General features: G+C 49.3%; 1 protein-coding gene across 1 annotated transcript in view; it reads left to right on the forward strand.

The window, feature by feature from the left end:
- MUC4 (mucin 4, cell surface associated) overlaps nt 1–14371 on the forward strand; it is a 54067-nt gene that overhangs the window by 27691 nt on the left and 12005 nt on the right. The window contains 13 exon segments of the mRNA XM_011385267.2: nt 2753–2899; nt 3970–4103; nt 5001–5165; nt 5939–6100; nt 7148–7278; nt 8934–9022; nt 10815–10994; nt 11179–11304; nt 12145–12264; nt 12661–12869; nt 13373–13463; nt 13897–14064; nt 14067–14156. Coding sequence (XP_011383569.1) covers nt 2753–2899; nt 3970–4103; nt 5001–5165; nt 5939–6100; nt 7148–7278; nt 8934–9022; nt 10815–10994; nt 11179–11304; nt 12145–12264; nt 12661–12869; nt 13373–13463; nt 13897–14064; nt 14067–14156 — 1812 coding nt within the window.

Genomic DNA, 14371 nt, shown 5'->3' on the forward strand with positions numbered 1-14371 from the left:
TGGCATCCTCAGAGAAGCGAGCCCATCAATGCCCTCATCTGCCTCAAACACACACACTGCTACGGCATTTGTTCCTCAGGAGACATTATCATTGGATAAAAAGGCCACTTCATCCTCTCCCACTTTTGGTCACACACCTCTGACTAAATCACAAATGTTGATAGCACCAACCTCTACTCATACCACTGTAGTGAATACAATGGATACATTGTTACCCTCCAGTAGAAGTATTACTTCACTCACCTCAACAACGTCAATGCCAACTGGACTACTGGAACAATCAGAAGCATTCTACCCCAGTATCTCTACTCAGGAGACATCAGCATCTTCTCAGAACTACCAGACTCAGATCATCAAGATCACAGGAGAATCTGAATTAAGCAAAATCACCATAGCAACCACATCTACTTCTGTCTTTTCACCACTTGAACATAATCAATCAGGCAGCATTTCTCTGGAGACATCCTCTTCAAATGAAAAAATGACTTCCTCCTCTTTCAGTGTCACCAACATACCTTTGACAACATCAGAAATGTTGACAGCACCAACCTCAAGAGACACCTCTATAGAAAACACCTGGGAGACATCACTATCTGTAACTAGCTTTCCTGCATTCACCTCTAAGGTTTCTACAACACTCTCTACCAGCACCTTTCCTCAAGAATCATCAGCTATTCCCCAGATAGGTTACACTCAGAGCACACAGAGCACACAAGGATCCCAAACCATAAGTTTAGTCTCCCCCATAACAGACACAATCAAGACAGTCACATCTGCAACTTCTTCATTCAAACCAAGTGGACACTCGCTCTCAGAAAGTGTTCCTCGGGATACCTCCACCATAAGCGAAATGACAACATTCACCCCAGCACCCCCCATAGACAGTCACACTACTCAGGTCATTGCCACTACCACAGAAATATGGACAGCACCAACCAGTTCTGACACTACCCGGGGAACCTCAGGAGGCACATCATTTTCCATAACAAGCACTATTCCTCAGACCACCTCTGTAGTCTCAACACTGGGAGGCTCAGAAGGACAATCAACATCCCCTGTTACCAGCATCTCACCTGACGTGGTATCGGCCATTTCCCAATCCCACCAAACTCAAGGCACAGAGACTGCTGGAGAACTGCATACCAGCACAGCAACCTCTCTGGCTGTGGCCACCACCTTAGTGGGCACAGTAACAGCTTCTTCATCCATAGCAAACAGCCAAACAACTTCAGAAAGTTCTTCTCCAGAAAAGTTTACCTCAGATAAGACCAAGAATTTCTCAACAAATCCCTCCAGGGAAAGCCACATAACTCAGTCCACAACTGAATTGTTGTCCACTGCAACCAGTCATGACACTACTCCAGGAACCATGGGAATCATGTCTGTTACTATCTCCAGCAATGTTTCAACCATCACCTCTGAGGTCTTAACAACAGGGAGACCAACAAGACAGTCAATCTCAACTTCTCCCAGCACCTCTCCTCAGGAAACATCAGCTATTTCCCAGATGGCTCAGACTCAAAGTACAGGAACCACCAGAGGATCTGAAACTGTCAGTTTAGTCTCCCAGGTGACTAACACCTTCTCAAGAGTCACATCTCCATTCACACCAAATGTGCACACAGCTCCACAAACTGTCACCCACACTCTGTCACCTTCAAGTACCAGCACAACATTAATCTCAAACCCAGTCAGAGACAGCCACAGGACCCAAACAGCAATGCCGGCCTTGTCACTGGGGGCAACTGACGGGCCAACTACTGTCAGTTCTATCAACCTGAGTGGTACAGCCTCTTGTACCCCTTCCACAATTTTGTCCCCAAGTGGAGAAGTTCTGACAACAACCTCAAGCTCAATTATTCATAAAAACATGACTGCAGAGGTCATTCCCACTATAGGTTCTAGAAGTAACTTCTTGACAAAAACCATGCAAGACTCAGCTTCTTCAGTGGGCAAGTCAAGCACACAAACCCCTGAGCATCCTGTAACTGTTCAAATGGTAGCCTCCAATACCAACCCTATTACAAGGCACACATATATGAGTTCTACAAGTAATTATAACAGTATAGCTGGATCCATACCAACTTTGTCATTTCCACTTACAACCTACCCTTTGATCAAAACCACTCCTGCTACTTCTTCAGCATCTAAGTATTCTAAGAGTCCTACACTACAGCCATCCACAGACTATGCTTTCTCTGACTCTACTTCCTCTGGTAATGTGGGCAAAGCTCAGACCATATCGAGTTTCTATACTTCAACCAGTAATTCTTCATTCTCTCAATCAGCCCCTGGCCCTGCAGTCACCTGGAACTCCAACACACTATTTTCAGGTCATTCCATGCCTCTGTCTGGAACCAGCACTTATCCACCATCCACAGCATCCCCAAGCTCCACCGTGAAGACTGAGACATCAGGTGGGTAGAGACTCCAGCATCTTGGTCTCTTACAGTGGCCCCATTGGCTCAATTTGGCCTAGAGGAATGCTTAAGAGAGGACGGTGAGTTAATATTACCAGGCTAAGGTTGAGGTCAGGTCCACAAGAGGATGAAGTAATGGTATGGTGGGTGACAGGGTCGCCACCCCCTCTGACCCAGCAGACAACTGCTTATCTGCAGAGAGTAGCTTGAATGTGAGCAGAAGACAGACGAAAGATTTTCTAGCTGTCTCTTCCAGCTCTTAAAGTCTATGACTCTCTTCGACTCTGTTACTCTCTAACAGTATCACCCAGTCTTCTCTCCCTGCATGCCAGGAACAATCACAGTCTCACAGAAGACAGATGTCAAGAGAAGCACAGCAACACCTTCAACAACATCCCAGATCCTTACAACCTCCAATCCCAGCACATCTACAGGCACCAGCTCAACAGCTGTCCCAATCCCTACTAAGACTGAGAAAGGTAAGTGATGCCATAAAGCTGGGTCTGCCGAACCCTGAGATGGAGAAAATTGAGCTAGATGTGGAGCTAGGAGTTGTGGCAGCTGAATTGGATTTACCAAAGAAGGCCCTTGTGGGTAGTTGGGGACCCAGTACTGTGGGTATTTCCACCACCTCTTCTGGATCATGGGAAACCAAGTTACTCCCCATATCCCCCTTATAAGGGTGATGTAACTGAATGCTCAGTCTCAGCCTGCTTGCTCACAGACGCTGCTCTCCCAGGTCAGAAGGGCCTCACAGGGGACAATGAAACAATCAAAGTTGGGTGCTGAGGATTGGCTTTGTGCGTGGCACTAGGCTCAGAGTTGGAAGATAGAGAAATGATCAAGGTGCTGTCCAGCAAGAGACAGATCTACTGCCTCAGTAGGTGTAATTAGAGGAATAAGCCCAGGGTATTAGGCATGCATGATGGAAGACCCCTAGGGGCTGTAGGGATGGGTTCAAGCTAAAGAGGAGGATTCCTGGAAAGAGTGAATACAAACTGGGGGAGGGGAAGCACCCCAAGTAGGCAGGAGGGCCTGAATAGCTGGAATAAAGATTTGGAAGTAAAAAAGGAGTCCCAGTGTTACATGAGGGAGGAAATCCTCAAAGCATTTGGGGTTGCTGGAAGTAAGATAAAGAGTAGGAAGAATTGAGGCTTTCATGCGAGGGAGTCTTGTGAATAATGAGAACCAGAGAGGACGTGGTTAGATTTGCCTTTATGAACAGTGCTGTGGTGGCTGGAGTGAAGGATAAATTTGCAGGAGGCCAGGAGAGCAGTGTAGAGACCGTTTGCTTCCAAGCAAGACCATGTAAGTGCTGCCATAATGGAAAAGAGGAAAGCCATTTGAGAAATGTTTAGGATAAGGTTGCCCAAACTGTCCAAGGAATTCTAGGGAGTCCTAGGACAAGAGAAGAGTCCCTGATGGTTCCCAGTTAGGGAAACAGAGGACAGGGTGGAGGAGCAGCTGGGAAAGCTCTCTGGGGATCTCTGTCAGTCTGAATGAAGTCAGGGCCCATGAGAACTTCCTATTCTTCTTTGTACTGGCCCAGGAGTTTCCCTCTTCCCCTATGGGTCAAGTGTTGGAGACCAGGAGTTTGTCAGGAGGAGTGTGGACTTCACCTCGCCGCTCTTCGAGCCCCGGATTGGCTTCCCTTTCGGCTCCTCTCTCCGAAATTTTCTCTACGTGAGTCCCCTGCTGCAGCCCAAAGAGCAGAACCTGTGACCTCTCGAGGGCTTCTCGATGGCCCTGTGCCTGTGACAGTGATCCCGATGGAGAGGAAGGGATAATGAAAGCAACGCCTGTTAATCACCTACTGCGTCCCTGCAAACTGTGTCTGACACAGTTTGCATTAAGTCTTTAATGTCAGGGCATCAGCTGAGGAAGACACAGAGCAAGGCAATGCCCACTTGGACAAAAGGGTCTTTATTTCAGTGAAGAGATCTCAGGGCCCAGTAAGCTCTCCACTGTTTTCATGGGCCCTTTTTACAAGCGGGGAGCTCTGTTTGGGAAACTTAACTATTCGATGTCATTTACATTTTCTGTAATCATTTCCTGGTTCCCTGGTCCAGGTACTCATGTCTCCTGGGGGAGAGTTGGAACAACAGTTGTGGCTCCTGTGGCTCTCAGTGAAGGAGGTTGAGTCAGGATGCACTATGAAAGGGTGACACAGTTATGGGGTGAGGGTATCAATCCTTTTAGCCCCATCTAATGTGGCACCAGCTTTAGGACGAGGCTGAGGGGATTTACCCAGAGGGGTCTGCTCTGTGATAGGCTGGTCTTACAGATGGGGTCTGCCACTGATGCCGGACAAAACCTACCACCTTATGAAGGACTTAGAACAATAGAAACGTCTGGAGGTTGAAGTATTTGTGTGAGAACTATGTAAACAGGGTTTCTCCAGCAGGCAGGGAGATAGTTGACATGACCTTACAGAGCTTGTTGACATCTCTGAAGTTCTACACTGACAGGGCCTTGGGGGCAGGGGGTGGTGGTGGTGGTGGTGGTGGTGGTGTCACACTGCTGAGGAGCTGGCCCAAGCCTGCTCTGCCTCCCTCCTAACCAGAAGAACCTTGTGCTCAGTTCACAGATAATGGCCAGATTATCTTCCCAGAGTCAAGGTACCAGATTTTCTCCTACCCCAACCCTCTTCTTAGAGGCTTCACAGGCGGGGACCGTGTGGCCTTGGTAGCTCCATTCTGGGATGATGCTGATTTCTCCAGCCGCTGGGGAACCACATTTTACCAGGTAGGCCTTTCAAAGCCCGACATTTAAGATCCACCAGTAGCCAGCCAGGAGAGACAAAGGAGGGCAGTGCATGTGTTACTGCTGTCGAGCCTGGGGTCAGTGTGGGCAGGACTGGTGTTTAAATATGAGGGCAGTGAGGAAGTAGATTAGGGCTGTTACACAGATTCAGAAATACCCTGACACGTCATGAGAAGAACTGCAGGTGACAGAGGGATGGGGGTTAGCAAACAGGATTTAAGTTTAGAATAAGGTTATAGGGGGTCTCTCCTAAAAAGCCTGAGTCAAGCAGGGTTTCTCTGTGTGCTCCTGGATTGGGTTAATGGTTCCAATTGATGGGAGTGTGTAACAAAAGTTCCAGCAGAAGAATGTGGCTTATGCCCCTGCCATGGATAAGGCACTGTAGAAGATACAAAGATGGAGAAACCCATGCCTGTCCTCAAGGAGCCTCTGGTTGGACATGGGGGTTGATATGGGCACAGATGGTTATGCTATCCAAGCCAGTCTGTGCTAAGAGATGCATGAGTTCAAGTCCAGAAGACTTGGGTTTCTGGGCCTTGACTCCTTACTCCACACACCCCAGGCTTCCCTGAAGCCAAATTTGAATGGATTTCAAGGTCCAAGGAGCTAACCGAAAATGTAGGCCTGGGAGAGGAAAGGATGTGAGATGTGGGTAGACTCAAGTGAGCAGGATCACCATGTAGAAAGTGAGGGTCCCTTGGGAGTGTTGAGCTGGGACTCTCATTTCCTTGTCCTTATCTGTCCTCCTTTCCTAGGAATATAAGACACTATATGATGATGACTACAGGCCACGTGTAGTCCAGCAGGTGGAGTCTTGGATTAAAAGGTTCACAAACACCTGGAATTACAAAGCCAGGTGGACCCTAAAGGTCACATGGGTCAATGCCTCCGCATATCCTGCCCAGTGGACCTTCGGGGTGAGTGGACCAATGGACAGCTCCCTGTGAACCATCTGGAAGTCAGACATCCTAGAATCCTAGGCAGGAACCAATCTTCCAAAACCCTCTCTGACTCAAGGACAAATTGCTGATTATAGCACTCTCCCTATCCCCCACCCCAATGCTGAATACTCACGGTGTACCAGGCTGCCCCAACCCTTTACTTATATGGCCTCACAGCAGCCCAGAGCACTGGGTATTAGGTGGTTGAAATTTAGGAAATAGAATTTTTATATGTCAAAAATGTCTGGCTATTGGCAATTTTATTCGGCTCAACCTGTTATTATCCACATTGTAGAGATGAGGAAGATGATGATTAGAGAGCTTAAGCAACTTGCCCAAGGTCACCCAGCCAGCAAATGACAAAGCCAAGCCTGGACACAAGTTTTTCTGACTTCAGACACTGGCTTTCCACCTCAATGCCATCCAATAGAAATGGGAACACCACACAGTCTTCCCTCTGGGGACTCACAGCTGTTACAGTCACAGAATTCTTCCTTGTGTCTGGTCTAAAGTCACTTATTTCTTCATTGGTTCAACCAGTTCATTGATTACCTACTTTATACAAGCACAGTGCTTTGCATTCACCTTCAGAGACCTCCCAGTCTCAACTGCTATGGTCCTCTCCTATTCAGGTTGAGACATTCGGACAACGTCCTTAAATATCCCTGAGGAAGCTATATAGGCCTCTCCTAGCTCTCTGGTGTCTTAGTTCATCTCCCAGGTTCCTGAAGTTTTCTCATACAAACTGTCTTCCCACTGGTTTCTAACCCAGAGCCCTTTATCACCCCTCCCTGGAAACAAGTCACAAAGAAGGCAAATTCACCATGCTAGGTGCTTTGACACCCAGGGTGAAAGGTGCTCTACACACTCCCAAGCTTATCAGCATCTTAAGCCCATGCCTTTGCTCTGGGTAGGCCAGGAAAAGATGTGTGTGTCAGGGCAGGGGTGTGGGATGGGTGATGGGACATTAGGGAAGAGACTCTAGATTTTTCACAAGCATCTCTGTCTCCAACCAACTCCCAGACTAACACCTACCAGGCCATCCTCACCACAGATGGGAGCAGATCCTTCACCTTGTTTCTCTACCAAAGCGGTGGAATGCAGTGGGACGTGACCCAGCTCCCAGGCAGCAGGGTCCTCATGGGCTTCTCCAGGTAGGACGAGGAGGGGCTATCAGCACTGGGCAGACAATAGGAAGTGGTGCAGAGAAGTGTTTTCGCTGCACATACATTCCCATCCCCCAGGATCAGGCATGAATCCTCCTTGCCGATGCTTCCGACTCACACTGGCTCCAGGTCTCACTTCTTGCTGTTTCACATTAAAAGATCCCTATTTACCCTGCCATTCTCTTTTCTCTCCCAGAACCCATGCAGTGTAATAATCCCACGAGCTTTGATTGCTCTAATTTCCACTGACATTAGTTGACCTCTCTTGACTTCTCAAATATCATAATAATAACAGCTGAGATTTATTAAACAAAGTACTTAATATGCATTATTTCATATTATTATCACAACATCATAAAGGAGATACTATTTATTACTCATTCTACATATAAGGAAACTGAGGTACGAATCGATAAGTAATTGCCCAAAGTCACAGAGCTGGGAAGTGGCAAAGCAGAAATTTGAACCCAGACATCTGAGTCTGAAATCTGCCTTCCTGGCTTCTGGTGCCCCTGGCCTCTGATAATTAATCCTTTACTCAGGGGTATCTTGTGTGGTGTCAGTGGGAAAGACGGAGGGCGGAGAGATGGGGCAGTGGATGGGATGTGGGTTCCTGTGTGTGGAAGTGGCTCAGTCTCTGACACAACAGTTCTCAGCCACAGTATTTCCAGGTACTGGTGTGTGTAATCGGTTGTGAAGGTCACATGTAATTTGTTACTGGTAATTGCTGCAAATGGTTTTCTCTTAGAGAGTGTTCAGGATTGCCCTATAATTACATTGCTTTCACTTGCTTTTTGATGTGCTGTGAAGAAGAAAGGAGTGGAATTACCCAACTAGTTAGGAATTTCACACCATTCTGAGTGCACCTGCCCACAGAAAGTGCCACACCTGTGTGTGTCATCTATCCTGTGTCAGAGGGGAGAAAAGATCAGGAGTCACCGCTCTGGGGCATGCACTCAGAGTGAAGCTGTAGGCTTCTGCCTAGGATTCCTTCCTTCAGGGAGCAGCCTTTGAATGCCACCACTGAGGGGGAGGGGATGCACCCATTGCATCAAATCCTCACTCAGTTCTGAGGCATTTAAAAATGTTACTGCATTTCATCCTCACAATAGTGTGAGGTAGGCACTACCATAATCTCTTTTACACACATGTGACAACTAAGAATCAAAGAGGTTAAGTAACTTGCCTGTGGTTACCAAGCTACTAAGTGTAAGAATCAAAAGTTGAATCTACAACTGCCTAACTCCAGAGATTAGCTCTTAATAACCCCAATATACTGTCCTCACCAATCCCTACTGGAAGAAAAACTAACTGGAAAGAGGCCTGGATTCTGTTGTTTTCACACCCCTGTCTCATGATCAGTTTCTGGCCATTAGCAATCATGTGGAATAAATTAGAGCCTCCCCACCCCTGCCCAATCCATCTCTCCTGATTAGTGGTAAAAGTCAGTGATTCTGGCTGGCTGACTGACCGACTGACTGAGTAATTTAATTGACTGACCAGCTGATAACGAATGACTAGCTGGACTGAGTGAGGGACTGAGTGAGGGACTGGCTGACTGATTGGCTGAATGAGAAACTTGCCAACTGAGCAAGAAGATCCTGCATGTGACAGAAGTCTATGATTCTTTCCTTTGCCTGCAGTGGAGATGGGTATTATGAAAACAGCCCACTGACATTCCAGCCAGTGTGGGAGAGGTATCGTCCAGATCAATTCCTGGATTCCAACTCAGGTAAAAGTACCCCCTCATCACACTTAAGCTGGATTGAACTCCTCTTCTTTCCTTCACTTGGTGGGCCACGACAGTCCTACAGGGGCAGTTCCCTAGCATCTCCACCATCCCAAAGGGCGTCCGCAGCACTGACCTCCCACAGGTGTAATCGGGAATTGGCACTTCCCAGGGAGCTGCTGGTATCTTCTCTACCTTCATGCAATACAGCCTCAGTTGGGGCTGTCTCCTCTCTAGAATGAGCCAAACCCAGGAGGTCTCTCAGTGGGGCCTGGATCCTGGAAGAGAGGGGTGTGGCAGGAGATGAGGGTATGAATGGGCAGTTAATGTCCTATCTAAGCTGGAATGAAAGCCCAGATGAGATCCCTTAAGAGAATCTACCAAGAGGAGTTCCAGAGGTCTAGCATTCATTCAGCCATCGTGTGTGTGTGTGTGTGTGTGTGTGTGCGCGCGCGCGCGCGCGCGCGCGCGCTGGACACTGTACTAAGAAAAAAAAAAAGACCAACTACATTTGCTCTCAAAGAGCTCTCCCTCTAGTAAGAAGGCCAGTACTTTAGTATCAGGAGGAAGCCTGTGAGGCCTCCACCATGACTCAGTGTCCTGTCCAGAAGTCCCAAAGAGAAAGAAATTATGGTTTCCAAATGTGATAGAACAAAGGATATTTTAACGTTAGAAACCAGCCAAGTAAATTGTGAATCATAAATCCAGTTCTATTCATTCCGTGGCGAGAACTTTTAATAAATAGAAGCTAGGTCAAATCATGGGTGCCATTTTGTGGAGAGAGCTGCCCAGTGAAATTAAGGCCCTTCTACCAAGATACATCTGTTTGTGACCCAGGAGGTACAATACGATTGTGTGTATATGTGTTGGGGGAGTGTATCTGATGTGTTTTCCCTGATACCAGGCTATTGTAGAGCAGACACATAAACAGATAGTCATAAAAAATGATTATTGTTTTCAAACCTTTAACGAATTGTAGCTATCTTGACAATTTCTTCTTTTGTGTAGGAACCGAGTCAAAATCTAATACCTATGTCCTACTGTATCTTATGGAACTCTGGAGCCTTTTCTCACTCATGGCAGCTGGGGTGGGCAGAGTGTAACTTACAATTAATTTAAGGTCTATTTAAAGTTCAAACCCCCATCAGGGTTCATTCTCCTGCTTACTTCTCCCTTACAAGAATGGTGTCTGGGCACAGAGGACGCTTCCTCAGTCCTGTGGTGTTAGAGCAAACCCCTGCTTCACATGCCAACTCCTCTGTGGCTGGCTCCCCAGATGGCCTCTGAACACTGGCCTCTTGTCTTGCTGCTTTGACCACTGACATGTCTGTGCTGGGTAGGGTGGTCAAAAGTGAAAGCCAAGTGTCTAAATGGATGGCTAGTGGCTGGCAGCATCATTCATTGAGATATAAGGTGCATGAGGAGGAATTGGTTTGAGGGGATGGAAGGTGCTGGAGCTTAGAGTGACAGACAAGAGGGTAGAGGATGGGATGAACTGAAGATCAGGGCCAGGGCTTGACTCTCAGTTTGGTGCAGGTGAGGCCTCCCCACCCAGCACTTGTCCCTAAGGTTTCACCCTAAGAGCTAAGTTTTCAGGGCTTTGGGGGTTCACATCAAAGGGATCTTTGAGGAGGAATTGCTGCCAATCTGAATGGGGTCCCATCCCTGGAAGAGCTGTCCAGAGAGGGAAAGTGACATACAGAAGGTGCATTTCTGAGTTTTGATTGTACCTAAAGCTAGAGCAGAGCCTGTGTCCCTAGGCCCTGATATAACCCTTCTTCCTTTGCTCTCTAAGGCCTCAGGGGCCTACAGGTCTATAAGCTGCACAGGGAAGAAAGACCCAACTACCGTCTCAGGTGCCTGCAGTGGTTGAAGAGACAGCCTCAGTGGCCTGGCTGGGACTGGAACCAGATCTCCTGCCCTTGCTCCTGGCAGCAGGGACTATGGGACTTACGATTCTTGCCCGTCCACACAGGTGACATCTCCTTCCTGTCTCTTGGGGTATATCCATTGTCCCCCATAAGCCCACCCACCATCCCTCTGGTCACATCTAACCTGTCCCTTTTGAGGCACCCTCAACCTCTCCCCAGGAGCACCTCACCCTGATCCTGCCCCCACCACAGGCGTCCTGGGCCTGAGTATGTCTGGACTTGTTGCAGGCTGGTGGGGCCTCAGAAGCAGGCAGCTGTGCAGCTTCTCCTCCTGGCGTGGAGGAGCGTGCTGCAGCTATGGGCCATGGGGAGAGCTTCTCGAAGGCTGGAGAGTGCAGAGTCCTTGGCAGTTTGGTATGTGCGTCCACAGAGATCTCAATCCTACCTTCTCTGGAGCTCTGTGCTCTTCCTCATCAAGCACCAGCTCTAGGCTGAAAGCCAAGCAGTGGGACCCACAGAATGAAGCCTTTTGTCCCCATTCCCTCCCAGTTCCTTCCCTTCCCTGGGAAGGGAAGGAACTGGGAGGGAATGGGGACAAAAGGGATCGATTTCCTGATCTTGTGATGTTAGGACACACTCAACACACTCAACATTCCTTCCAGCTGACATCCTAGGGGTTTATGATTGAGTGCCTCTTGCCCCATCTCCACTTGCCCCCATAGCCCTGGCCCAGAACAAGGGCATCTTCCTAGGGAAGGGGAGTCTGACCCTAGCCTCTGGACCCAGATTAGCAGGCTATCTTGGGGAAAATATGGAGTCATCTCCGTCAGAGACCCTCCAAAGGAGCTAGAGGGCACAGGAGTAGGGGAGCAAGTAATGTATGTCCTCTACCCTCCTCCCTGTAATCCAAGCAGCATCCATAGTCCCCAGATCATCAGCCATGCCCTTCCACTCCCAGCACTTTCAGAGCAGTGGGACTCAGCACCCCACTCTTCAAGAAAGGGAGATTTTTAGCTCCAACCATGTTCTGACCCACCTGAGGGCTTGGCTATATGTGGCTCCAACAAACCTTCAAGGGAGACAGTAATTGGTCAATAGCCTAAGGCCACTGAGTAGGGCAGGATCTGAACTGAAGTGTGCCAATTTCTCAAACCATGCTCTTGCCACTCATCTTATACTGCCCCACCGAACCTTCTCGCTGAGTTCTGCAGGTCCTCCATGTCCCACCCCGCAACATGCTGCTATTCTCCACAGACCAAGAACTAGAGCCTCAACAGTGGTGCTGTCAATGGAATGACCAGCCCTCCTTATGTGCCCTGTACCAGCAAAGGTGGCCCCGCATCAGCTGTGCTGGGTACCAGCCCCCCAGGCCTGGTGAGGCTGCTGGGGCCCACTCTGGAGTAGGGTCAAGACAGAGGATCTGGGGAGGGATAGCCTCTCGGGGCCTGGACCAGGGCAACACTAGCTTCTTGGGGCAAGGCTGTGGCCACAAGAGAAGACGGAGATGGTTCTGCTCTGCGTCCAACGGCAAAAGAAGGGGCTTTGGACCTGGCATTAGGGAGGGGGCGGGAATGGGGGAGTAAAAGATAATGAGCAGACATGGATGCGGTGGGGGCACAAAAGTGCAAGAGGGCTTCCAGGGTAGATTCTATAAGCCATGAACACCTCCCCAGCTCGAGTCCATCTGGGCAAATGCCCTGCCTAGGGGTATCATCGTATCTTAGACCCTTCCCTCGTCTACCATGCCAATGTGGTATCTCCTTTTTCCAGCCTGGATGTTTGGGGACCCACACATCACCACCTTGGATCATGCCAATTACACCTTCAATGGGCTGGGGGACTTCCTGCTGGTCCGGGCCCAGGATGGAAACTCCTCCTTCCTGCTGCAGGGCCGCACTGCCCAGACTGGCTCGGCCCAGGCCTCCAACTTCATTGCCTTTGCCGCTCAGTACAACTCCAGCAGCCTGGACTCCATCATAGTAAGTGAGACAGGGAACACTAGACATCCCTGCTCCCCTCCCAGAGAGTGTTCAGGTGTGCCTCAGCTGGAAATCAAGACCCAGGAGGAGGAAGAAAGAGGAAGGGAAAGGGGCAGAAGGGAGGGAGGATGCATCTTGCCAGTGTAGTGGTTTGAGAGTCACCCGAGAGACACAGGGAGGGTCCTGGTTCCACCAGCTACATGACTAAAGAAATGACTTAACTTCTAGTGCCTCAGTTTTCTTATAGTAAAATGGGGATAATAACATTACCTACCTCACAGGGCCGTTGTGAGATTTTAATGAGGTAATCTAAGAAATGGGTCCCACTCAGAGGCTGGTCTATGCTAAGCACTCCAAGATGTTAGCTTGCAAAACCTCATTGTCACATCTACCATCACCTTCATCTTTGTCCAGAGCTCAGGTTCTAAGCTCTTTGCAGCCTCCTTTCTCAGCTCTGGGCCCACCTACAGGTCAGGCTTAGGCCTTCTCCAATTCCCTTCCAGGTTCAATGGTTTCTTGAGCCCGATGACACAATTCAAGTGCGGCTCAATAACCAGACTGTGACATTTGATACTAACCGTGAAGATGCAGAAGGTAGGCTGGGGACAGCCGTGAGAGTTCAGTGGGTGCCCCACACCTGGGAGCAGCGTGCTGGGGCGCGGAGACAGCAGCACTAGGGTAGAAGAGACTGGTCGCCACCCCTGCTGTTTCTTGAGCAGCTGTGCCTGAGCAGCTTCTTCACTCAGGAGCAAGACTTAAACTTTCCTTCCTCAGTTCTCTCCTTCCTCCAGTGCTGTGACAACCTCTCTGTGGTAGCCCCCTTCTTCAGTCCCAAGCTAGAAGAGGGTGGCGCAGGACTTGAGGGTATTCTGTGTGTTTGGTTTTGGGCCACTAGAGAAGGTGCCTCAGGATACCCCAGAGCTGCTCTCAGTCTCCTCTCTGCATTTGGAACCTTCAGTCCTGCCAAGACTTGGGCCTGCAGGATCCCAATGCTGGTTTCTTCCTCATCTGTCTCCCAACATTCTAGGCCAGGAGATATTCAACACCACTGGAGTCGTATTGAGCCGCAATGGCTCGATGGTATCAGCCAGCTTAGATGGAACAGTGACCATCTCAGTGATTGCTCTCTCCAACATCCTCCATGCCTCCTGCAGCCTCCCTGAGGAGTACCGAAACCGCACCGAGGGCCTCCTGGGTAAGAAGCTGACAGGACCCTGCCTCTGAGTCAGCAGCCACCACAGGAGCCTGGACTCCCAGACCCCAGGTGGTTCCCCCTCCCATCGGCCTGTGGACATGCCAGGCTGAGTTTCTCTTTCTCAGACTCCTCGGAGCAGAACCCTGCAGGCGCAGAGCAGCAGGGAGGGACAGGGACCTCTTCAGCTACCTTTGAGGCTCGCTTCCTGTCCTCCTAAATTTCTACTTTTGGACAGCAAAGGGAGCATCAAAGAGCACTGGAAAGGGGGCAGCCAGCAACGGCCTGTGCCTCACACCTCTCACACCTT

The sequence above is a fragment of the Pteropus vampyrus genome, unplaced genomic scaffold (genome assembly GCF_000151845.1).
Source record: "Pteropus vampyrus isolate Shadow unplaced genomic scaffold, Pvam_2.0 Scaffold680, whole genome shotgun sequence".
Classification (NCBI taxonomy): domain Eukaryota; kingdom Metazoa; phylum Chordata; class Mammalia; order Chiroptera; family Pteropodidae; genus Pteropus; species Pteropus vampyrus.